This window comes from Balaenoptera acutorostrata, chromosome 20 (genome assembly GCF_949987535.1).
Source record: "Balaenoptera acutorostrata chromosome 20, mBalAcu1.1, whole genome shotgun sequence".
NCBI lineage: Eukaryota > Metazoa > Chordata > Mammalia > Artiodactyla > Balaenopteridae > Balaenoptera > Balaenoptera acutorostrata.
Window position 1 is genome coordinate 58687993 of NC_080083.1, and position 23619 is coordinate 58711611.

General features: G+C 48.2%; 1 protein-coding gene across 7 annotated transcripts in view; it reads left to right on the top strand.

Moving 5' to 3' along the window:
* The window catches only part of SLC39A11 (solute carrier family 39 member 11), a 426195-nt gene that overhangs the window by 178606 nt on the left and 223970 nt on the right, over window positions 1-23619 (top strand). For 6 of the 7 annotated variants that reach the window (XM_057535256.1, XM_057535258.1, XM_007185595.2 and 3 more), the window contains one exon: window positions 11168-11309. In XM_057535256.1, the coding sequence (XP_057391239.1) occupies window positions 11168-11309 (142 nt within the window). The remainder of the gene's footprint in view (window positions 1-11167; window positions 11310-23619) is intronic. The other variant, XM_007185597.2, reaches the window with a different exon arrangement.

The window sequence follows — 23619 nt, forward strand, 5'->3', positions numbered from 1 at the left end:
ATCTGCATCCGTGAAGTGAGTTCTCGTGGGCCATCACGCGTGGTTCGTGGCTCTGTATCTCTGAGATTCTGCCAGGACCACAGACGGGCACTGACCACCCCTCCGTGTGCACATCACACTCGGACAGCTCTCTCCGCTGAATGAACTGGCTCACAACTCACAAACTGGCACCTAGTATGTGCATTCCCACGCACACCCTTTGTGTTGATACGGGTGGGGTTGCTTCTTGAAGCCCCCCCTTGTCTTAGTGTATCCCTGGTTGATCACAGCATGGTGGTGGGAGGAGTAGGGAGATTTGGAATCCGAAGTTCTGGGTTCACATCTTGCTCATGCCTCTGATGAGTAGTGTGATGTTAGGTCCTGAGCTTTCATGACTTAGTTCCCTCAAATGTAAAATAGGGGGGTGTATTCATCTGCTAGGGCTGCGTAACAAAGTGCCACAGACTGGGTGGCTTAAACAACAGGCATTTATTGCCTCCCAGTTCTGGAAGCTGGAAGACCAAGATCAAGGTGATGGCAGGGTTGGTTCCTCCCAAGAGTGATGAGGGAAGGGTCTGTTCTAGGCCCCCCTCCTTGGCTTGTAGATGCCGTCTTGTCCCTGTGTCTTCACACCGTCTTCTCTCCATGCACGTCTGTGTCCAGATTTCCTCTTCTTACAGGAACACCAGTCATATTAAATTAGATCCCATCTAAAGACTGCATTTAATTTCATTACCTCTTTAAAGAGCCCATCTTCAAATAGAGGACCATTCGGAGGGACTGGGGGTTAGGATTTCAACCTGTGAATTTTAGCAGGGGGTGGGGTAGGGTAGGGGTGCAACAGTTGAGCCCATAATAGGGGTAATGATGCTGTCTGTCTGTCTACATCCAAAAAGATACTGAGGATCCAGTGTGACAACACAAGAAAAGGCGGTTAGAAGCTGAGCACAGGATAGACAAGAGGGTTTGTGCAAACATTGGGGTCAATACCAAGGATACCTCTTTCCAACCCACTCCATCTTCTCTGCCTCAACTCACCCTGGATCTGGTGTTGCATTGTTTTAGTACTTTGATTCCTCACCAGAATTTTATGGGAAGAGGCCTCTTGAGTCATCAGTTCACCCTGTGGGTCGTGACTGTCTTACAGATGCCCTTTTGCTCTCTCTCTTCTTCCTAGAGTCAAGAAAAATCGTTTTATGATTTTATGGTTGTCAAAGCTATATATTGGTGATGAGCCAGAAACATTCGTTTTTTTCTCCTCAGCGGTGCTCTGGTAAAGATCTCTTTTCCAGCACTGACAATAGAAAGACTGTTTAAAAAAAAAAAAAAGTGTATATATATATATAATTATTATTTTGTTACTATTATTTATAGTAGTAAAAAAAAAAAGGGCTGGGTTTTATAGAATAATTACCTTCTTGGTTTTCATAATCTCTGGCTGGTGTGACTGCAAGGGGAGAAACACACACACAATACATTCTACTGACTCATCTTTAAGGATGATCAACAGACCTGTATTTGTGGAAGTGATAGATATTTGAGGCCAAGATACCTCATCCAGCCTTTTGATTTTTTTCTGGATAAATATGATCATATTCCAGTGTAAACAGAAGTATTTTGCTGAATGTTCTGAGCATTGGGAACAGAAGAGAATTGCTTTGAGCACTCTTCCCTAAGGCTTCATCTGCTGAATATTAATAGGTTCTGTGTGTGGCCAAATCAATATGGGAAATGTAGGTTTAAACAAAACCGCTTCTTTGCTGTGGGACTTAGAGTCTTTGTCTCTTCTGTACGGACGTGCTCAAGTTTTCTGCGTTTATCTGTGGAATCCTTTCTCTTGAAGCATCTCAAGGAACAGGGGACCCTGGGAAATGGCTGCTCAGGACAAAAGGGGTCATTCAGGAGATTTGTGTCCACACACAGAAGTGTGTATGGTGTCTCGGTCAACACGCTGCTTTGGCTACAGGAGGCCCAGAGAGTTGTGACTTCAACAGTTTCCATTATTTTGAGCATAGAAGAACCATCACTGGGTCACTGTGTACTGTTAAGTTCTCAGTTTTAGAGAAGGGAAGGCAGACATTGCTGTATTTTGAAGGAGAGTTGATACGGAGGGAAACCCAGAGGAGGAGAACCCGTTGTTTTGCCCTGTAGACCAGTGTTTTTTTCCCCGTTTGACTCAACGTACATATTCATTTGAAAGGAAGTAAAGCTCACACAGTCCCAGTGTTGATTCGAGCTATTTTGACTGTCCCGTTATAGACGCATTTATAAGCCTGAATACGCACGAGCATGATGTTAGGTATATGTTAGTCCTTATGCTTTTGGCTCTTCCCCAGTCATGAAACCAAAACGTGTCAGTTCACATCAAAACAACAAAACCGATCAAATCAAAACCAACAACATTTTTGTGATGTGGCAGACGAGGTTTTGCCGAAAATAAACCACCAATTCCGAGAGCCAGGTGTGCTGACTGCCGCCATCAGCTGCCTTTGCTTCTGGCAGGTCTGTCCCAGGAATACTGCTGGAAGGAGTCAGTTCTCCCGCTGTTCTAGAACTACTTGGGAACCTCCCCCATCTACACAGGGCTTCACGAAGGTATTTGGCCTGAGCTTGGCTCCCAGTATCATCTGTCCATTGAGCCTGCCCTCAACAATTAGCCCTCAACGGCGAAAGCAGTACTGCTTGGTCCCCGCTCCGTCATAAACACAAAGGCCAACAAAGGCACTGAAATCCAGTGGTAGGATTTGGTTATAAAGAGGCCACCCTGGTGATTCAGGTTGTGGTGTTACTATTTTTTCTTTCGATTATAGCTTATTTTTCTTTTTTAAAAATTTATGTATTTGTGTTTATTTTTGGCTGCGTTGGGTCTTCGTTGCTGTGTGCAGGCTTTCTCTAGTTGCGGCGAGCGGGCTTTTCATTGCGGTGGCTTCTCTTGTTGTGGAGCATGGGCTCTAGGCACGCAGCCTTCAGTAGTTGTGGCACGCGGGCCCAGAAGTTGTGGCTCGTGGGCGCTAGAGCGCAGGCTCAGTAGTTGTGGCACACGGGCTTAGTTGCTCCGCGGCATGTGGGATCTTCCCGGACCAGGGCTCGAACCCGTGTCCCCTGCATTGGCGGGCAGATTCTCAACCACTGCGCCACCAGGGAAGCCCTCGATTATAGTTTAAATGAAAATACAAACTTGAAAAAATTTTATAGAAAACTTTCCGACCTCTGCGAACATGTCCTTGGGTCCCCATTGGAGAAGCACTGTTTTAGGCGTGTGAGATTGAGTTTTGAGTTTCACCCATGGGTCAAGAGGGCTGCGTTTTGTCTGTCTGTGCCTATGTGCTGTGGTTGTTTGCAAAAACGGCCACAAATCCTCCCCCTGTTGTCATCCACACGATGACACGTGACCCTGGCCCCCCCCGCATCGCCCCCACACACACAACAAGAGGTACAGTTGCCCCCCCCCCCCGCATCGCCCCCACACACAACAAGAGGTACAGTTGGTTTATCCATCCCTTCAGTCTGGGTGGTCACTGACCCGCTGTGGTACCAAATGTGATGCAAGCAGACTTGACTGTAGCACTTGACACTGGATGTTTCCTTCTCTTGCTGCCCCTGAGACCCGAGTTTGCCATATGAATGAGCCCAATTAGCTTGCTGGAGGACGACAGGCCTCATGGAGAAGAATCTAGCAATAATAACTGATTGATGTTCTAAGCCACTAAGTTTTGGGGTATTTTGTTACCAACAATAAGTGTCTAATACACATGCATTGTTTTTCCTGAGAAGAGAAATCTTGTCTTTTAGCAGATTTCTGGAGGAATCTGATATTCTCCAAAAAGATAACAGAGGTCAGAAAAAGTTGCCTGGAAAGACCAGCTGGGGGTTCTCAAAATATTAAGAAGCCAGAAAAGGCTCAGCCTGGATATTTTTTTTTAATTAATTTTTATTGGGGTATAGTTGATTTACAATGTTGTGTTAGTTTCAGGTGTACAGCAAAGTGAATCAGTTATACATATACATATATTCACTCTTTTTAAGATTCTTTTCCCATGTAGGCCATTACAGAGTATTGAGTAGAGTTCCCTGTGCTACACAGTAGGTCCTTATTAGTTATCTATTTTATATATAGTAGTGTGTCAGTGTGGATTTTATAGATATATTTTAATGACTTCTAGGATTAAGGATAATCATTGAGGATTAGAAAGAAAATACTTCATTGTACTTAGGTATTTGTGTTCATTTAGATTTATATTATTGTTTTAAGGAAAAGTCATATTTTGAGTTATAAGAAAAAGCATAATGGTTTGGAAAATTCTGCCACTCGCCGTCTCTCTGTCAACCATGCTGGTAGGAACCCTGGCTCTTTGGAACACAGCACAGAGCCACTTACGTGGAGCGGCGATTGGAGGGCTATCTTTGCAGACCCTCAGGGAGCTGTACCTTTGCAGAGAGAGCTGTATGGTGCTTTAGAATCTGTTGTACGTGATTAAATAGGCTTGATTATGAATAGTAATTTGGCATCAGAAATAGGAGAAGGTTTTGTCCCTAGAAAGATAGTTTGAGTAACAGCATACTTACATAGCTTAAACATAACTAGAATTCTGTAATTAACTTTGCCTTTGGGGAGCTTTAGGCTGAGGTCGTGGAGGAGATGGGGAGGAAGCTGAAAGATGTGGCCTTGGTGGGATCCTGGGCTTCGGGGTGGAAAGAGCTTACCTTCCGGGAAGCGAGCTGGGCTGCCCCGGCTCTGAGTATTTGTGCCAGGAAGGGGAGTAGGGTCGGAGCCTTTGGGTGGAGAGTCACAGGGTAGGGGGCTGCCCATCCCCGCGTGGTCTCAGGGCGGATGCTGAGGACCTTACACAACCATCAAGGGGAGAGAAGCTGGCGCTGGGTAGAAGGTCATGCTTTTTGCCCTTACCTAGAAACTCTTGATACTTTTAAGCCTTTTCTTGCCCTCTCTGCACTAATCCACTTTGCCTTCTTTCTCACGGCCTAAACATTTTGTGTTTACCCGGATCTTTGTCTTCTGTCTTATACAACATTTCCCCTCTCATTTTGGAGGTTTTGTAGTATCGCTCATTCCTGTAAATTCACTGAGTTCTTGGTCCCTGGACGCTGTGCTAGGCCCTCATAGGAGAGCCGGAAGACACAGCTCCCGCTTTGAGAATCTCATGATTTTGAGATAGCCAAGGAAACCGAGAGTTACTGCGCAGTTTGGCAAATGTGATGAGGGAAACATGTGTGGGATGTCAGGGGAGCACAGAGAGGGAGGTGCATTTAATCCCGACTAGGCTGGGTTTATCCAGGAAGGCTTCCTGGAGGAGGGAGCTCAGGCTTCCTCAGCCAGGATTTTAAAAGCATCAAGGATGGAACAATTAGAAGCTTGAAAACCTGCTTCACTGGCAACGGAGGGGATGTCATGCTGTTACTGTAGGGAGAAGGGACGGAGCTGGGTTGGGGTGGAATCCTAGTGCGCTCAGGCGAGATGAACTGTGCTTCCCAAACCAGTAGGGACCAAGGACTTTGGGTTGCCATTCTCCTTGTCTTTAGGGCTCCTGGCTATGACCCGGGATCCCTCAATGTGTAGGCAGACGAGGCAGGGAAGACAGCAACTACTTGTCCCCTCTGCCACTCTGTGTCCCTGTTTGCTGTGAGGCCGGCCGCTCACAGCCCCGTGCCCGCCTGGCCCCGGGCAGCAGGGCGCTACCGGCCTCCCCGGGAGAGAAGGTCATCTATTATGTAAGCATCACCCATATTCCAGCTGGTGATCGGGGCGACATTTAATTTTTTTTCCATTATGTGGAATAATTTCAGATCGTGGTATGAGTGTCATTATTATTGCAATTTCTCAGTAATGAAAACAGCATCCACTGTTTCCCCTCACCCTGTGTGTCTGGGTTAAGTGGGGAAGGCAGAGGCAGCAGCTGGTGGGGCGGTGGGGGGAGAGGACAAAGTCTGCTCGGGGCTGCCAGGTCCCCCCCCAGCATCAGTGCGCCTGGGTCCCTGGGGCGGGGACGCGCTGCGGCTTCCCCACTGGGGTGGAGCGCCCGCCTTGCTCGGGCTGTGTGTGGCTGGCAAGGGGCACCCGTGAATCCTGCGACCTTTCTCTTTGCTCTTCATCAGGGACCTGTGGCCCCCTGACAAAGCTCAGTTAAAGAGACTGCTCTCCACAGGGCCGGGGAGGCGCAGAGACATCCCGGAGGACCCCCGTGGCCCGAATCGGCATGATAGAGGGTGTGCCTGTGTGGGTCCGGCGGAGGTCGGGCTCGCCACGAGCACGTGGGCGAGTATCGGAGGTTGACGTGCTCTGCTTCCCCTGACGGCTGGTAACAGCAATGGTATGTCCCAGCGGGAGGAGAACCAGAGACAGGTGAGCGCAGGGGCGGGTGCTGTTGGGATGCGGGCGAACGCATCCAGCTGGTTGCCCTGAGTTCTGGGGGCTGCAGGGCCTGCGGGGCTTCGGGACCTCGTGGCGAGTTTCCATTTGTGCTTTGCGTGGGGGGCTGTCGTTGCCGTCGCAGACTTCCTTTGGAGACGCCTGCATCCTGTCGGGTTGCGCTCCAGGCTTTCAGTCCTTTTGTGGCTCGTCTCTTTGGGGCTGTAGAAACGTCAGCAGCCAGCAGTTGTCTGTCTTCCTGGGGCAGCAAACGCCGATGAACAGCATCTGGATTTTATTCCTTGGGGGAGACGTACATGTTATGTTTTGAAGTTCTTTTGCTTTCACGTCGAGCATGTTGCAGGGCTGCTTTCCTCCCTTCCCACCTCATTTTGTTTCCTCCTTCTTTCCCTGTCTCTCCACTCTCCCTCTTTTCCTTCTGGAAAGTGCTAGGCTTTTCCAGCTCGTGTCTCTTGGCGCTGTCTTTTCAGAGTGGGTGGAAGTTGCTCTGTTTATTCTGAGCCAGGGATTTGCCCCAACCATTAATAATAATAATAATAATAGTCACAAGAGGACAATGATCTCAAGTTCCTTGGCCCTGGATGGATGTTGCCCGGCGCCTCCCAGCAGCCCCCTCCCCGCTCTCTGTACCGAGCTGGATTTGGAGGATTGGGTGGGGACGGAGGAGGAGGGCAGGGGAAGCACTCGGGGGGGTGGCGGGTGATTTAGAAGGAGGGGGAGATTTGTAGCTTGGGAAGGAGCCTGTGTTTCAGTGCCTTGACATTTGGGAGCTACAAGACGAAACAGCAACCCTGAGCTGCCCAGAGTCCCGGGAACTCAGATGAAACGGTCAGGGGGAGGAGAGTGACTCATTGCCCTGCCGACGGGCAGCCTAGCGGGCTCTCAGGGACGCGGTGCAAAGTTGAGAACAGCTTGCATTAGTCAGATGTTTGCCCTGGAAGGGATCACGCCTTCACCTCGCCGTCCTTACGGGGCTGCAAGGATTGAGTGAGGTAGCCCGGATGGAAAAGCTTTGCAGAGATTAAAAAAAAAGCCTCAGAAGTGAAAGACAGTGTTGACATCAAGTAAAGAGGGGGCATGCTCAGCAAAGCAAGAAGATGTAGAGAAGGAATTTCCCCCCCTGGGGGACTTGGTCGCCCCTGCACAGGCCAAAGCTATGTTTATTTAAGGCTCTGGTAAAAGAAACAATGCAGCATCTCCTCCACCTGCAGTGTCCTTGCTGGGTGAGCAGACAGGGCTCCAGGGAGTGAGGGGTGGTGTCAGCCCTGCAGGGTGAGAGCCACCTTGGCCCTGCAGGTGCTTCCTGACTCTCCCGCAACATCACGGACATCAGGATAAAGCCACCAAGGCACGGCTGGTGTCCCTTGCCAGGCTGTTCCTTGAAATTCCAAGGGACGTATTTCTCTGTTTTCTTCATCAGCAGTTGAGAGTGGAGGGAGGGGATGTTGGAATCCAGAAGGGAGTGTGAAAGGAGCCCCGGGAGGCTGGCCGGTGCCTGGGCTCAGGGATTCTCAGGGAGCGCCGGGGCCTAGAAGCTGCCCCCCAGCGTCACCCTGTGGGTGCCCCCTGCCACTCCCACGCTGCACAGCTGCCCCGCCCTTCCCAAGGCCACACGTGGGACCGAGTGCCCAGGACGGGGGTGGGTACAAGTGGGATCTGCTGGGGTTTTGTCCAGCTTTTTACAAGGCAGCCTCTAAGCGAAGCTGGGGTGGGATCGTATTAGTACACCCCACCCCCAGCGCTGAAATAAAGCAGTACAATCAGCGGAATGTAGGTTGATGAAATGGTCAAAGGATGTGGCCGGCATGGGGGGTCGTGGTGCGGGGTGTGTGCCCTCCTGCTCCTTGCCTGAAACCCCATCTTCGAAAATCAGTGTGGCTTGTTCCCTTCCGTTCAGGTCATTGCTCAAACACCACCTTCTCAGAGAGACCTCAGCACCGTATCTGGAGGAGCCCCCCAGCTTTGCGTTTCATAATGAGATGCTAGAAGATGCTAGAAGAATGCCTGGCACGGGGCTTGAACCTGGTACACATGACAATTGTCCTGTGTAACTATGGCGATGAGTTTGTTTTTCTTCTCAACATTATCCCAACCTGGCCCTCGACTTTATAATTTATTGTTAGTTTATTGTCTGTCTCTGGAAGATCCGTGAGGAGAGGGGACTTGACTGTTTTGTACCATCAGGACCTAAAATGGTTCTGGTGCACAGTCGATGCTTAATATAAGTTTGCCAAACACGTGAAAGGCAGGCTTCCTGGAGGAAGCGGCAAAATTCTTATCTTGACAATAAAAAGAGGGTCTGTGCATTCTCAGCATGACCAGCAATACAGGGAGGTCCTGATCGTCCTAAATCTTTCTGAAGCTGGGTTTCTCAACTTCAACACTATTGGCGTTTGGCCGCATCATCCTCTGGTGGGAGCCATCCTGCATGACGTGGGGCTTTTAGCAGCATCGCTGGCCTCTACCCACTAGATGTCCGCACCCTTCTTCTCCCCCCACGCCCGCATACAAAAACGCCCATTGCCAGATGTCCCCTGCGGACAGAGACACCCCAGTTGAAACCAGGGTCTCTCCCAGCTGCACCCGACTGATCGGCCCCCGTCAAAGCAGCAGCCCTGAGCGTATTAAGGTGGCCGCATCTCTGCTGTAATGAAGTGGTTCTCTTTCTATATCCTTCCCAAAGCTCCGCATCAATCACATTCTAAAAAGAAGCAAGACAAAGGAAGAAACACCAGCCGACACATGCACTCTCCTAGTGAATCACGTCTTTTATGGCTGCAGTGATTCCTCAGATGTCAGCGTGAGATGTAGGATTAGAAATAATTAAAGCTTATAAACAAACAAAGAGCTGCGACTATGTGGCCCGAGGCACATGGCGCAGACACCAGCTGTCACTCAGTGGGGGTGTGGGGTGGGGGGAGAGGCTGGCCTTCCCCAAGTCCCTTCTGTCCCCAAGAATCATCCATCTGCAGCGTCAACCTTGACTCATACAATGGGACGGTCTGCCTCTCTTGGTGCCTGTCTCAGTGACAGAGCAGGTGAAAGCCCGCAGCCCCTAGGATTCTACAGAGGGTCCTAAGAACTTTAACAAGGGCAGCTCAAACCACACCACCAGGCTTTTTTTCCCTTTTAAAACAAAGTTAAAGGAGGTGTCGGCACCCTTATTAAAGTGCATTATAAGGGAACTATATTCCATATCCTGTGATAAACCATAATGGAAAAGAATATGAAAAGGAGTGTGTGTGTGTGTGTGTGTGTGTGTGTATAAAACTGAATTACTTTGCTGTACAGCAGAAATTAACACAACATTGTAAATCAACTATACTTCAATTAAAAAAAGTGCATTATAGAAGACATTGCAAATAAATGATTAGGACAATATCAATATATTGGAGAAATGAGAGGATGTGAGAGGAAGGGTTTATGTTTTCGTTGTTCACATTTAGTTGGACAGAAATAATGAAGTAAAATGTCAGAATCATTAGTTTCTCTTTCTGATCCCTGATCAACATGATGATGAGAAAACAAGAAGGGGTGTGTGCGCGTGTGTGTGTGTGTGTGTGTGTGTGTGTGTGTGTGTGTAAGACACAGCCAGGCATAACTTTTGTGAGATTCCTTCATGAAACTTACCGAAGAAAACAGTTTCAGTATTTGCTTATGAATAGATACATTTCAGTGATTGGATTAATAAGCCTTCTTCTCTCCCCTATTAGGGACACACGTTTATTTATTATTAATTAACTGATTTGCACTGGGTCTTAGTTGTGGCAGGCGGGCTCCTTAGTTGCGGCTCGTGGACTCCTTAGTTGTGGCGTGCAAACTCTTAGTTGCGGCATGGATGCGGGATCTAGTTCCCTGACCAGGGATCGAACCCGGGCCCCCTGCATTGGGAGCGTGGAGGCTTGTCCACTGCGCCACCAGGGAAGTCCTGGGACACACATTTTAAATGGAAACTTCTGTTTAGAACTATTTTTGCCTGGTTTTCAAAAAATACCTGCCGTTCCTTTCCCCATCGAGATGATTCTGTTCACCTTCCCTAGGGTCAGCGGGTTCCTGCCGATGTCTTTGGAGGAGAAGCTCACAGCCCCGTTGTAGGTTCACCTGTTTTCTCCTCCTGTGTTCCACTGGAACATAAGCTCCATGAGAGCTAGAACTTTGTTCGTTCACCAAGTATCCACACGGTTGGCAGTCAGTAAATATTTGTTAAATAAACATGGGGATCAAAATCAAGACTTCGCGTAGTTAATGCAAAAGCAGTCAAAATGACTGGTTACGGAAAAGCAGAAGGGTGACATGGTGACTTAAGGCTGTCTGGGCTTGCCTCCAACTGTGCTGTGTCCTCCACGACTGTCACTTTCCCTCCTTTGAGGTGCTTTTGTTTGACTCTCGTCCCCTTTTGATCTCTGGAGAGGTGGTGACCTTGGTGCCTGCTCCGAGGCTGCCATTGAGCGGACCTGCCCTCCAGGCTTCTTTTGACAGTTGGGGAACTGAGTCCGTTCTGCCATCTGCCCGGCGGTGATGAATCGTGGAGGGGGGTTTGATGTTTGACCCGCTCTTTCCCAGTGTGTGTTCTTCCCATTTCTAGGATCAGCACCGACGCCTCAGGTCCCGTTGTTGTCATCCTCAAAGTTCTGCAGCCGGAAAGCTTGTCGCCTTGCTCATGACTCAGCCCAGCCTGACAGCTGGGGCTGGCCCGGGGCTCTCGGTAGAGAAGGGCAAACCACCTTGGCTGCCGGGAGCTGGAGGGGCCGGGGGAGTGAAGGCAGAGAGGTGTTACGGTGATGCCCCTGCTTCTCGTTTCAGGGTGCAGCAGAAGACCCCCAGATGGCCCTGGCACTGAACCTCGACCCCGCGTTGATGAAGAAGTCTGATGCTGAGGGTCCCAGGCTGCTCTTCCCCGAGAGTGAACTTTCCATCCGGATAGGTAGAGCTGGGCTTCTTTCAGGCAAGCTCCCTGCTGCAGACCCTGGGCGGAGTGAGACAGGGGAGACTCAGGCCTGGTGGCGGGAGGGATGGCAGGGAAATGCCAGGTGCTGTGTCCTGTCCTCGCAAAGTACCCACCCCACTGTCGCACGGCGCTGAGCCAGCGTCTGGCCCCGTGCTTTCCTTCCCCGTTGGTTCTCCAAACCACCTGCTTAGTGCACAGGAGGTAACAGGGCCTTTTGATTGCTTTTCCAACTTGGACAAGTGGGCCAGGGCCACTCTGATGGGATTGGGCTGGTTTGGGTTGGAGTGGATGGGCATCTGTCCCTCGGACTCCCCCTCCCTGATGGGCCCTGGATGTTCCTTTCCGTTTACGTGACTTTCATCTTTCTGGTCCATCTGGGGAAACTGACTGTTGCTCTCACTGATTCAGTTTGGAGCCAGAAAACCTGAAAACACTGATGGCAAAGTCATGCCTTTTGTCTTAAGTTAGAGGGACTGCATCCCTCAAGAGGAATCGGGTAGGAATTCCTGAATCTCCTCCGTCGGGGAGGTGCAGACTGGGCCAGTGCCCCCTGAAGGAGTTCAGAGGATCATGCCGGTTTCCAGTCTCCGTGTAGGACTCCCCGCTCCTTGCCCGGTCATGGCTCACCCAGGACAGTTGGCTAATTTAAGCGCCAGTTTGCACCAGGAGAGGTGGATGCCTGTTTTTTCCTTTGCATTTATTCAAGTCCCACGTTTAGCGGGCGAGCGCCACCCCCCTCCCCCCTCCCCCCTCCCCCCCATGCTGTGAAACGTTTGTCCCTCCCCCTCCCCACTTCTGTAAACCTCAGACTCAGGAACTAAAACCAGGCAAAGGGTGTTGAGAGCGGCTGCCTCCTGCCTCGCTTGAAGTTCTCCCACAGGTGCGCCGGGGAGAAACAGACTGGTGACCAGTCGCTGTCTTCACGTTAGTGATTTAAGGGAGAAAGTCCTTCCATGTTTCCGGGCTGGCACGTTAATTTGCTGTTTCCACCCTGTGTCGGCTGAGGTGATCTCCAGACCGCGGTACAGTAAACGTACAAAAGTTACAGCAGGGCTTCCCTGATGGCGCAGTGGTTGAGAATCTGCCTGCCAATGCAGGAGACACGGGTTCGAGCCCTGGTCTCGGAGGATCCCATATGCCGCGGAGCGGCTGGGCCCGTGAGCCACAATTGCTGAGCCTGCGCGTCTGGAGCCTGTGCCCCGCAACGGGAGGGGCCGCGACAGTGAGAGGCCCGCGCACCGCGATGAAGAGCGGTCCCCGCACCGCGATGAAGAGTGGCCCCCACTTGCCGCAACTGGAGAAAGCCCTCGCACGAACCGAAGACCCAGCACATCCAAAAATAAAAATAAATAAATAAATAAATAAAGAGAAGAGGAACATACTTTGCCTCTGGGTAATTAAAAATGAAAAAAGTATCATTAAAAAAAAAAAAAAAAAAAAAGTTACAGCAATGCCCCGGCCAGTTCTCAATTATCTGTGTTCAGATTATGTCCTGCATGAATTATTCATGGAGAACTGGAATACCTTCTCCACTTGGGTTGCGGCTCACTGCCGCCTGCCGCTTTGGATGTGGGATGTAATCAGGAAACGAAAATCCATCTAACATGAGCTCAAGTAATAGAGGGTGAGCACGAGAAACCTGCCCGCTGTGTCCAGTCACGCTTGTCATTCATACTCAAATCAGAACCGCTCGGTGCCGGTGCCGTCTGCTGTTCTCCTCTTATTGGAGAGTCAGGAGCTGCCAGTGGCCAGCGTGGGGCACCATCCCCCAGCAGAGATCGTCATTTTCCATGCGGGGTCGTGGGAACACAGGGACAGGAGGCTTTCTCTCAGTTCTCCCCAGCTGTCCTGTTGTGGAGCTCCTGTGATCCCCTATGAAGATATTATGGTCCTGATTCTCTCTTTTTTTTTTTTTTTGCTATAAAAATAAAATAAGAGACTTTATGGTCTTGATTCTTTTTTTTTTTTTTTTTTTGGCTATAAAAATAAAATAGGAGACATTATGGTCCTGATTCTTTTTTTGTTTTTCGGTATAAAAATAAAATAGGAGACTTGATGGTCCTGATTTTTTTTTTTTTTGCTATAAAAATAGAATAGGAGCACCTTTTAATTTATTCTGAGGCCAGTAATACCCTGATACCAAATGGATATCAAGGCATCACAAGAAAACTACAGACCAGTATATTTTTTAATAAGACAGAAATACCCAAATCACTCCAATGCCATATTTACATTCCTGATTCTGAGCCTTCTCTATGATGAAGACATTGGGCAGATTTTATTCTATCCCATTTTTTCAATCTTCAGGGCCACAGGGGGGAAGGTTCAGTGCCTGTCAATCAATCAAAAAAAAAAAAGGTAAAAAGGGGCGATCCCTTTGAGATGAACCTTTTCCGCTGGGGCCATGGGAATACAGGGCCAGCGGGAGTTGACTTTCCTGGAAAGTCTCCCAGGATTGCTGGATCTTCTTGGCCACCCCAGGGTGGAGCCGTGAGCGGAGACTGCGTGGGAGACGATGCAATCCCATCCTCTGCTCAGAAACACCTAGGCATCGCCTGTTACCAGGTTACCAAGCAACCCTCAGTCGTTGTTGCTAACTGTTCAGATACAGAGGCAAATGCAGCCCTTGGGGGAGCGCAAAGATGGTCTGCAGAGACCGAGGGAACCCAGCCACCTCCGGAAAGGTTGCTCTTCTTCTCACCTGGACACACCTGTGGCTGTCAGGCAGTTGAAGACTTTAAAACTGGTAATGGCTATTTGATGGCTGGCCTTGTGCAGATCAAGTCTGAATACGTGTTATTTGTACTACCATCTGGATTTGCCCTTGAGCTAGCTGTAAATGGAGCCCGGAGATTGGTTTAATGGGTGTTTAGTGAATAACATCAGCCTTTAAAAAATAATGTTGGCGCTGCTGTTATAATGTCCCATAATTGGTTCAGCAAGAGGAAAAGCCAGAAAAACCACACTGTGGAGAGGAGGTTAGGCTGCTCTGAGCATTGCCAGCAGTCCAAGCTGGGAAAAGCATTTATGCATTTATGAGTGCTTTCCTGTGTACGTCTTGGTGCCAAATGTTTTACAATATCAACTGTTCTCAGGGCCGGGGATATTTTGGGACTTCGCTAGACCAGAAGTTCTTATAAATCAGTCTCTCTCTCTCTGTCTCTCTCTCTCTCTCTCCCACCCCCCTCAACTATTTATCTCTCTCCAGCTAGCTTTCTTTTAATTAAGAAAGTAATAACATGGATTACAAATAAAAGTAAATTTTCTTCCACCTTCAGATCCCTTATGGTCTAGGTTCCCATGTCAGACACAAACACTGTTTCTAGGTTCTTGTGTTTCCTTTCAGAAATATTATGTTTATACCATCATACTTGGCCCGTTATTCTGTGCCTTGTGTTTTTCACTTAATAACACATTTTGGTTTTTGTTTCCTGGGCATTCATTGATTCTTATTCTTGGCCATGATCTTACCTAAGTAGTCCCCTCTTGATGGCCCTTTAGGGTGTTTACACTCTTTTGCTATTATGAAGAAAGTGGCAGAGAGCACTTTCACGCATACACCTCTGTGGGCAATTCTATTGTCGAGTAAGTTCTAGAAACGAGGCCAGGGGTTCTGTACATCTGGGGTCCATGAGTGGGCAGCAAAGGGTTTATGAACCTCTTGGAATCGAATGCAAAAAGATACGTGATTTTGGAAGGCAAAGATCTATAACGTCCATCACACTTCAGATGGCTCCACGACCCCAGTGTTTATCTAGAACTTGGTGTTTTTGCCTCAGCCTCCCCCATTCAGCCTCCAGTGGACTTTTTTTTTTCTTCTCACTAGCACTCTCTTTAGGCTAAAGAAGGGTAAATTTTTTTTTTTTGAGTTTAACATCTTTATTGGAGTATAATTGCTTTACAATGTTGTGTTAGTTTCTGCTGTACAACAAAGTGAATCAGCTGTATGCATACATATATCCCGATATCTCCTCCCTCTTGCGTCTCCCTCCCACCCTCCCTATCCCATCCCTCTAGGTGGTCACAAAGCACCAAGCTGATCTCCCTGTGCTATGCGGCTGCTTCCCACTAGCTATCTATTTTACATTTGGTAGTGTATATACGTCCATGCCACTCTCTCACTTCGTCCCAGCTTACCCTTCCCCCTCCCCGTGTCTTGAAGTGCATTCTGTATGTCTGCGTCTTTATATTCCTGTCGTGCCCCTGGGTTTGTCAGAACCATTTTTTTTTTTAAAGAAGGGTAATTGTTAACTGCCCCATTTCCATATGTTGTTTGTTCTGAGAGAGGAAGCTGAAACTTTTCAAGGGTTTTTTTCTCATGGATCCATTATCATGGCAGATGGAGGACTGTCTGTAATTTTGTGTACCTGTGGAAGGAACAGAAGTAGGCATTAGTCTCCAGGACAGAAAGAGGTGGATTTAATTTGGGAAATTAGTTGTGAAGTGGCTTCTATTTATTATCTGTAAACCTTTCCAAAGCTTGTTGGGTGGAGAAGTGAACGGGGATTTAAGTCAGGCAAGAGTAAGCCGTAAGAAACTCTGGTTAGAAACACATTTGTCCTTGATGCCTTATTCTTTTATGTTAGGAGAATTCACCTGGCAATGATAATTCTACCTGGACAGCCTGGCAGATGAGAAACCATGTTTTGCACAACGAAACAGATGCAGACCTAGCGTCAAGTGGCTTATAAATTTGGATAAACTGCCAACTCCAGTCACATGTATTTGTTTGTATCTTAGGAATTCCTCATTGGTTGTGCTCCGGACTTGCTGGGTGGCATCTTCCCGTAGAACTAGAGCTGATCTTGGGAGACAGAATTTGCCTTTTCCAGCTCAAGGTTCCCAAGTGCCCGACCCCGAGATGAGCATCTACAGGGCTTGTCCACTGAGAGTCAGGAAGGCGCTTGGATGTGCTCTGATGCCCTTCCCCCTCTCCAAGGCGCCCCCACCTCTCCTCCAGGTATCATACTGTCGTCTTTCAATCATGTACTTGGAATCATTCCTCTCTCCTGTTTTCCCCTTTAAGTATCCTCCCTTCGGTGCCTCTGGGAAGAGACTTGATCAACTGTTGAATGTGGAGGCATCAGTTATCGACAGTGTTTTACTTGTGCTCATGTGTTACGTCTTAACCGGGGATAGTTTCCTTAGCTGAAGCGTTTTCACACTGGTTGACCTTTGGAGGATTATATTTTCCAGCACACGTGTGGGCCTGGGGTGGGGAAGCCATCGCTGTGGGGTGAGATCCCTTCTCGGAGGCCAGCTGCCTGTTCGCTCTGTAAGACCAGCCGCGTGTATTCAACTCCCAGCTCCTAGATTTCCTTGGCACCAAAATCCTTTAAAATAGCTGAATCCCAGGGAAGCAAAGAGGACTTTTTTTAAACAGCTTCAAACTTCCTCTGACAATCACCTTTTTCTTCTCCCATATCTTCTAATTTTCCAAGTCTTCTTTGACTTCTGTCACCGATATTTCCAGTCAAATTTAGTACACTTAAATTTGATCAGGAGCCAGATATAGCTCTTGGGAGAAATTTTGATTTTTTTTTTTTTTTTATGACTAGGTCTCCAAAATAATGTGTTTAGGAAAGTCTCTGAGAGGTTATTCGTAATTTTGAATTTTTACCAGTAAGCTCTCTACAGATGAAAGAATGACTTCACAGTTATTCATATAATTTAATGTCTTGGCATGTGGTTTTAGCAATTAGACTCTTTTTTTTTTTTTTTTTCTATAACTGGTTGGTCAGGGGACATTTTCAAGTCTTCTCCTGGCCTCCTTGAGAGGAGTTGCCTGGGACCTGAAAAATAGGCAGGTCCTGGCTTTGCTCCGTCCTTTGCGGGTGAGGGCCTGTAACCTGGGCTTCTTCATTCAAAAGGGCATGAACCCAACCTGTCAGCACATGGCAATAGCACTGAAGCTATTAGGCTATTAAAATATGCCACGTCTTAATTCCAAAACAAAAAACAAAAAAAAAACCCCAAAATATTTTGCCAAAGGATAAAGCAAAGTGTTCAACGATAATAATTACTAGGAGCTCTTTAGCATCATGGATGTTAAATAAAATAAGGAAGTGGTACAGAAATACCCTCCGGAACAGGGCTCTGTGTGGGTGGCCTGAGTGTTTTGGCTCAGGGGAACATTATTAGGTGGATACATTTTATAGATTCTTCTGCTTCTGATGAATGTTACATTCTGCCTGTCTCATATTTACCACTCCAACAGCACTTTTCCTGTTTATTTGCTTTTTTTTTTTCTTTTCCTGTCCTGATTTTCTGAGCTAGGCAGCCAACTTGGAGTGCATTTTCATGAGGCCCAGGCCTAGAGGCAGTCTGGTACTTGTATACGTTTGCTTGGGCTGCCCTAACAAAGCACCGCAGGATGAGTGGCTTGTGCGGCGGAAATCGATTTTCTCACAGTTCCGGAGGCTTGAGGTCTGAGATCAAGGTGTGGGCAGGGTTAGTTTCTCCCGAGGCCTCTCTCCTTGGCTTGTAGACTGCCGCCTTCTCCCTGTGTCCGCACCTGGTCTTCCCTCTGCCTGTGTCCTAATCTCCTCTTACCAGTCCTGTTGGATTAGGGTCTACCCGAATGACCTCATTTTAATGTAATTACCTCTTTAAAAACCCTATCTCCAAATACAGGTAAATCCTGAGTACTGGGGCTTAGGGCTTCAGTGCATGAATTTCAGGGGGACATGACTCAGCCCATAATAGTGCTTAACAGTGTTTTTGAAACGTCGTCTTCCTGTGGATGGTAACCCACCTGAAGGAACACCAGGTGGCACAAGCTCTTACTTGGTTCCCTTCCTTCATTCTTCCCTCCCTCCCTCCCTCCCTTCCTCCCTCCCTTCCTTCCTCCCTCACTTCCTTCCTCCCTCCCTTCCTTCCATCTTTTAAATTCTCTCACTGTATTTCTGTCTCTTTATCTGTTTGTCTTGTACCTGGATGTACTGGGAATGCTGAGTAAGTGTGGAAAAGAGTTGGATGAAGTTTGAGAGTTTCTCTGAGACAGCAAGTAGAGAGAAAGTCAAATGATTCGAAGTCCGATCTTACAAGACTCCTGGCAGGTGTGCGCTCTCTGCTAATGAAATCCAAGGGGTGGGGCAATGCTGTTCTCCACCACCATCACCTGACATGATCGGCTCAGGTACCTTCGGGGGAGATTCATATTCATATACATTGGAATGTGTAGGTGTGCTCTCCTGACTGTGTTGAGTTCCCAGGGCTGCCATAACAACGTACCACAAACTGTGTGTCCTCCCAGAAAAGTTTGCTCTCACAGCTCCAGAGGCTAGAAGTCGGAAGTCAAAGCGTCCGCAGGGCCACACTCCGATAACTTCCTTGATTCTAGTAACTTCTGGTGGCTCCTGACATACCTTGGCTTGTAACCGCATCACGCCAGCCTCAACTGCCGCTGTCATGTGGCCTTCTTCCCTGTGTGTGTTTCTGTGTGTCAGTATCTGAATCACCCTCTTTTTTCTCTTACAGAGACACCAGTTGTTGGATTTAGGGCCCACCCTAATCCAATATGACCACTTTTTAACTAATTCCATCTGCAAAGACTCTATTTCCAAGGAAGGTCACATTCTGAGGCTTAGGTGGACATGAATTTGGGGGGAACCCTTTTCAACCCGGTCCATTGATCAGCCCCACGCTCTGACCCCCTCCATGGCCAGGCTTCAGGGAGCTTGGTTAGTCCGGAGAGGCTTTTGTCATGCACAAGGGAGGGAGAGGGGAGAAAATGGGAGGAAACAAGAGGAGGCTAATCCTGGCAATAATAGAAACCCACTTAAATTCATCGGGAGCCTTTAGAGCAGCTGCCAGGGCTCTTTGTCTGAAATATTCATTAAGCGTCTACCAAGGAGTTAGGGATACTGTCTCCTTATGCAAAATTTAACATTTGCTGGGCTAGCAGGTTCTATCCTATTTATTAGCATTCTGACACATTCATTTCAGCTCACAAGTCTATTAAACAGGGAAATGTGTTTTCAATGTGCTTTTGGGAAGCAGAGCAGACAAGTGTCTTGGGCAGCGCCAGCCCCGTCAGGATATTCCTGCCAAGCTTTCATCACCCAGAGATTTCGGGGTGCCTGCTGCCAAAGCTGGGCAACCCGGGCTGTTTTCAGATCATTTCGTTTTGTTTCCCAGATGTTACTTTTTGCAGAAGCTCCTGAAGCTGGAGAAGCATAGGGCGGCACTTTGGTTTCAAGTATTTCAGATCTTTAGGGGTCCTTTCTATTTATTCACTCCCATCTCAATTGTTTATTTTTCCCCCCTTCTGGCTTTTATGGAAAGAGCCCAAGGAGGGAGCTGGTTTTGAGCCCATGAAACTGGGAGGAAACGGATGCCGCTTACTGAGAGAGGCAGCCGTAGAGCAGGAATGTGCTGATGGGGTAGATGAGGAATTGGGCTTTGAACCTGTGTCTTCAACAGTGACAACTCCGGCGTCTGGGATGAGGTCAGTGCAGCCCTGCCTGCAAGAAAAGGCATCGGTGAGAAGCTCCATTCAACTTGGGCTGTCTTTGTCAGCGCGTACCTCCTGTTCGGACTCCCATCTCCTCTTTGGGCTGTGGGCGTTCTGGTATTTTGTTCTGCTTTCTTCTCTCTGGTGCATTTCCCCTCCTGGGACCAGAGAAAGAAAACAGCCCGAAGTGTCTGAGCACTAAATCAGCTGTCGATTTTGAGGGTCGCAGTATTTTGGAGATGCTGAGGGGTGTGGCAGCGACACAGTTGGTTTCCCAAAACAGGGCTGACTCTCAGGATCCCCGACTCCTGATGACCCCAAACTAGTCATTGGCCTGGGAGGGGGGGGGGCGGGGGGGAGGCAGAGGCGTTCCTTGAGGAGGGCAGAGGAAGCATGCGGTGTCTCTCACAGCTCTCAGATACGTGAGCCAGAGATCTCTGCCCTCTTCCCTAAGAAAGCAGGCTCAACGGCGGTATTGCCGCCCCGATCCCCGGCAGGTCTTGGAAAGATTTGCTCAGGTCAAACTCAGTAAACATTGATCGTGTTCTTTCTAGTAGGGAAGCGCCTGTCATACACATAGAAACAGTTAGGAGACATGTGCCTTCAAGGAGATTCAAGCGTTCTCGGGAAACAAATCTGGGCATTTTATATGGTTCAACCTAACATATGTAAACCTCTGACCATCCCTCAAGTGGGTCTTGAATATGTCCTTGGTGCTCCCGCCCAGAGCCCTCTATTTTGAGTTATTTTTGGGTAAGGAGTGAGGTCGAGTTTGGAGTTCAGGCTTTTTTTTAATGGGGATGTCCAATGGTTGCAACACCATGTATTGGAAAGACTGACCTTTCTCCATCGAATTGCCTCTGTGCTTTTGTAAAAAGTTAATTGACCATATTTGTGTGGATCTACTTTTTGACTCTCCATTCTGCTTCTTTGGTTTATATGTCTATTCTTTCACCAATCTCACATTCTCTTAATTATGGTAGCTTTAGTCTAAGTCTTGCCATCAGGTATTGTGTGTTCTCCCACTTTATTCTTTTTCAAAATTGTTCTGGTTATTCTAGTTCCTTTGAATCAGCTTGTTAATATCTACAAAAAATCCTGATGGGCTTTTGGCTTTTGGTTGGGATTGCATTGAATCTATAAATTAATTTGGGGAAAACTAACATCTTAATAATCTCGTCTTCCATTTCATAAACATGGTATAGCTCTCCATTTATTTAAGTTGTCTTTAATTTCTTCTATCAGTGTTTTGTGGTTTTCAGCATATATAACTTAACATATATTTGGTTAGATTCATACTTAATTATTTCCTTTTATGGTGCTATTATAAATGGTATGGTGTTTTAAATATAAATTTCTAATTATTCATTGCTAGTATACAGAAATGTAATTGATTTATACATGTTAGCCTTGTATCCTGCAACCTGGCTAAACTCATTTATTAGTTCTAAGAGTTTTTTTGTAGATTCCTTGGGATTTTCTATGTCATGTCTGTGAATACTAACAGTTCTATTTCTTCCTTCCAATCTGTATGCCTTTTATTTCTTTTTCTTGCCTAATTGTACTGACTAAGATGTCAGATAAGACTGGTGAGAGCCGACATTCTTGCCTTATTCCTGATCTTAGGGAGAAAGCATTCAGTCTTTTACCATTAAGTACGATGTCATCTATACTACGTTTATGGTAGACGAAAGGCATTGACGTTTGAAAAGCCGTCAAGTTCCTGAAAGGTGGCATGCTGCAGAGACGGTACAGAGTTGGAGTGGGTCAGAGAATACTGGATAACTGTGAGACTGGGTTTGAATTCTGACTCCACCTCTTAGCAGCTGCTAGACCTTGGGCAACCTTCTTACCCTGCCTTTTCCTTCAGTTTCTGTATCTAAAATGGGGATAATAATAATTACTTGACAGAGTTACAGTGAAGACAGGCTAAGTTAATACAAGTAAAATGCTTAGAATAGTGCTTACTGCTTTGTATGTCCTCAGTGAATATTAGTTATTATTCTGTCTGGACAGCAGTAAAAATGGCCAGAGCACTCAGGGTGCCTGTATATGGGATTTTTTTTTTTTGGCCCAGACTGTAGAGATTTTGCTGCCCACCTTGAAAAGTACAGAGAGCTTTTGGGTTTGGATGTGGTTTTCTCTAGTCATTAAACACCCTTGTGTCTCCAGTGCCCTCGAGGTGCTCAGAAGGATGGACAGCATTTACATTCAGGGCAACAAATCAGGGATGGAGTATCCACACTAGAAAAGAGCAGATTGTCCTTAAGCTGGAAGAGGAGGTTTCTCAGAGGAAAAGGAAATCCCTAAAGAAGTTAAAGGAGCGCCAGTGTGGTTAAGGAAAAATGTATGATAAGATTGATGTGAAAGATTATAGAGAATCATGGGGTGAATGGAGAAGGGGTGTGTGTGTGTGTGTGTGTGTGTGTGTGTGTGTATGTGGTGAAGAGCAGGGGGAGGGTAGAGTCAGGATATGTGGTAGATGTGATAGTAACAGGGGCTCATGGAATCATGACTGGACTGAGCTCCCCGTCACTGGAAGTATTCAAGCACAAGCTAGGTGACCAATGGTCAGGGAGGTTATAGAGGGGCTTCCTGTGCAGTGTGAACGTGTGGGCTGAGACCCCTTTCCTGCTCCACAATTCCTCACTCATCAGCCAACCAAGAACATCGGGGAGAGGGCCTCCCTTCCCCCTCTGGCCTTTAGGGGAAGGGCTCATGGGACCTGAAAGTCTGGGGCAGTGGGTTCTGGTCTGAGACCTTGGAGGTCCTGAGTGGGAGCTTGGGCACAGGCTTCCAGGCAGAGTCTCCCAGGTGAGCAGAAGTGGCGGCAGGTATGGCCATCAGGGGCTGCAGGTGTCTCCTCTGAGCTTAGCCTGGCAGCTTGTGCTTTCCACAGGGAGTGGCCGTGGTGACCTTTCCCCGTCTTTTCCGCAGTCCGCCAGGACTTCTCAGCTTGGTTAGCAGCGAGTCCTCCCTTGCCTGTTTCACCTCACCTGGTCGCTCCTCTCTCAGCCTCTGCATCTCTCCCGTCTCTCTCACCTGCGTCTTCCCATCTCCTCTCCGCACCCCTCCTCATCTCCCCTCTCCAGTGATCTTCCTCCCGCCCTCTCCCCCTCCCCCTCAGTACGCAGGGTCCTTGGAGAATTCTCTCGGGTTCTGCCGGGCCCAGCAGTGCCGTTTGCAGCCCCAGCGCAGCTGTTCCTGGGTGGTACAGTAATCGGAAAAGCTCTTCGGAGGCACTTTCTTCCCGCCGTGCATGGAGACCCACGTGGGCAGATTCTACCCTGGGGCCCCTCCCCTCTTTCTAGAAGATCTGACCTGGGTGAAGCTCTCCTCCAGGACTTTGCTTCGGATTGGTTTTGCAGCGCGGAAGGCCGGCGGCGCTGATTAAGCTCATCCAAGCGATCTGTTGACAGGGTCCCTGCCGTACATTTGGGGTGGAGCGCCGTGACAAGTCTAGGCGCCCGTGAGATTATGGAGAACCGGCCCCTCCCTGAAGTCATCCTTCAAGTGTCTCGGTGACAGTCTTCCAACCCACCCGTCGTCCGGCGCTACTTGGTTAGTTACTGACCACTTGGTGTCAAACTGTACTTGCTTCTGGCACGTCTCCCACAAGCAGGGGATACAGAAGATTTGCGTATTAATTTCCTTTCTCGCAGGGTCTTATGTTCCAACACGCCTCAACTCGAGGACCCTACCTGTACCGCACTTATCCCCTTTGCTGTTCTCTGCCTGGCTTGGACTGGAAAAGGGCAGCAGGGATGCGGATGAAGGTTCCACGCTGGCATCTAACGGGATCCTATGATCTGACCAAGACTCCAGAGCTGCCTTTTTTGCTAGTGATTGGGT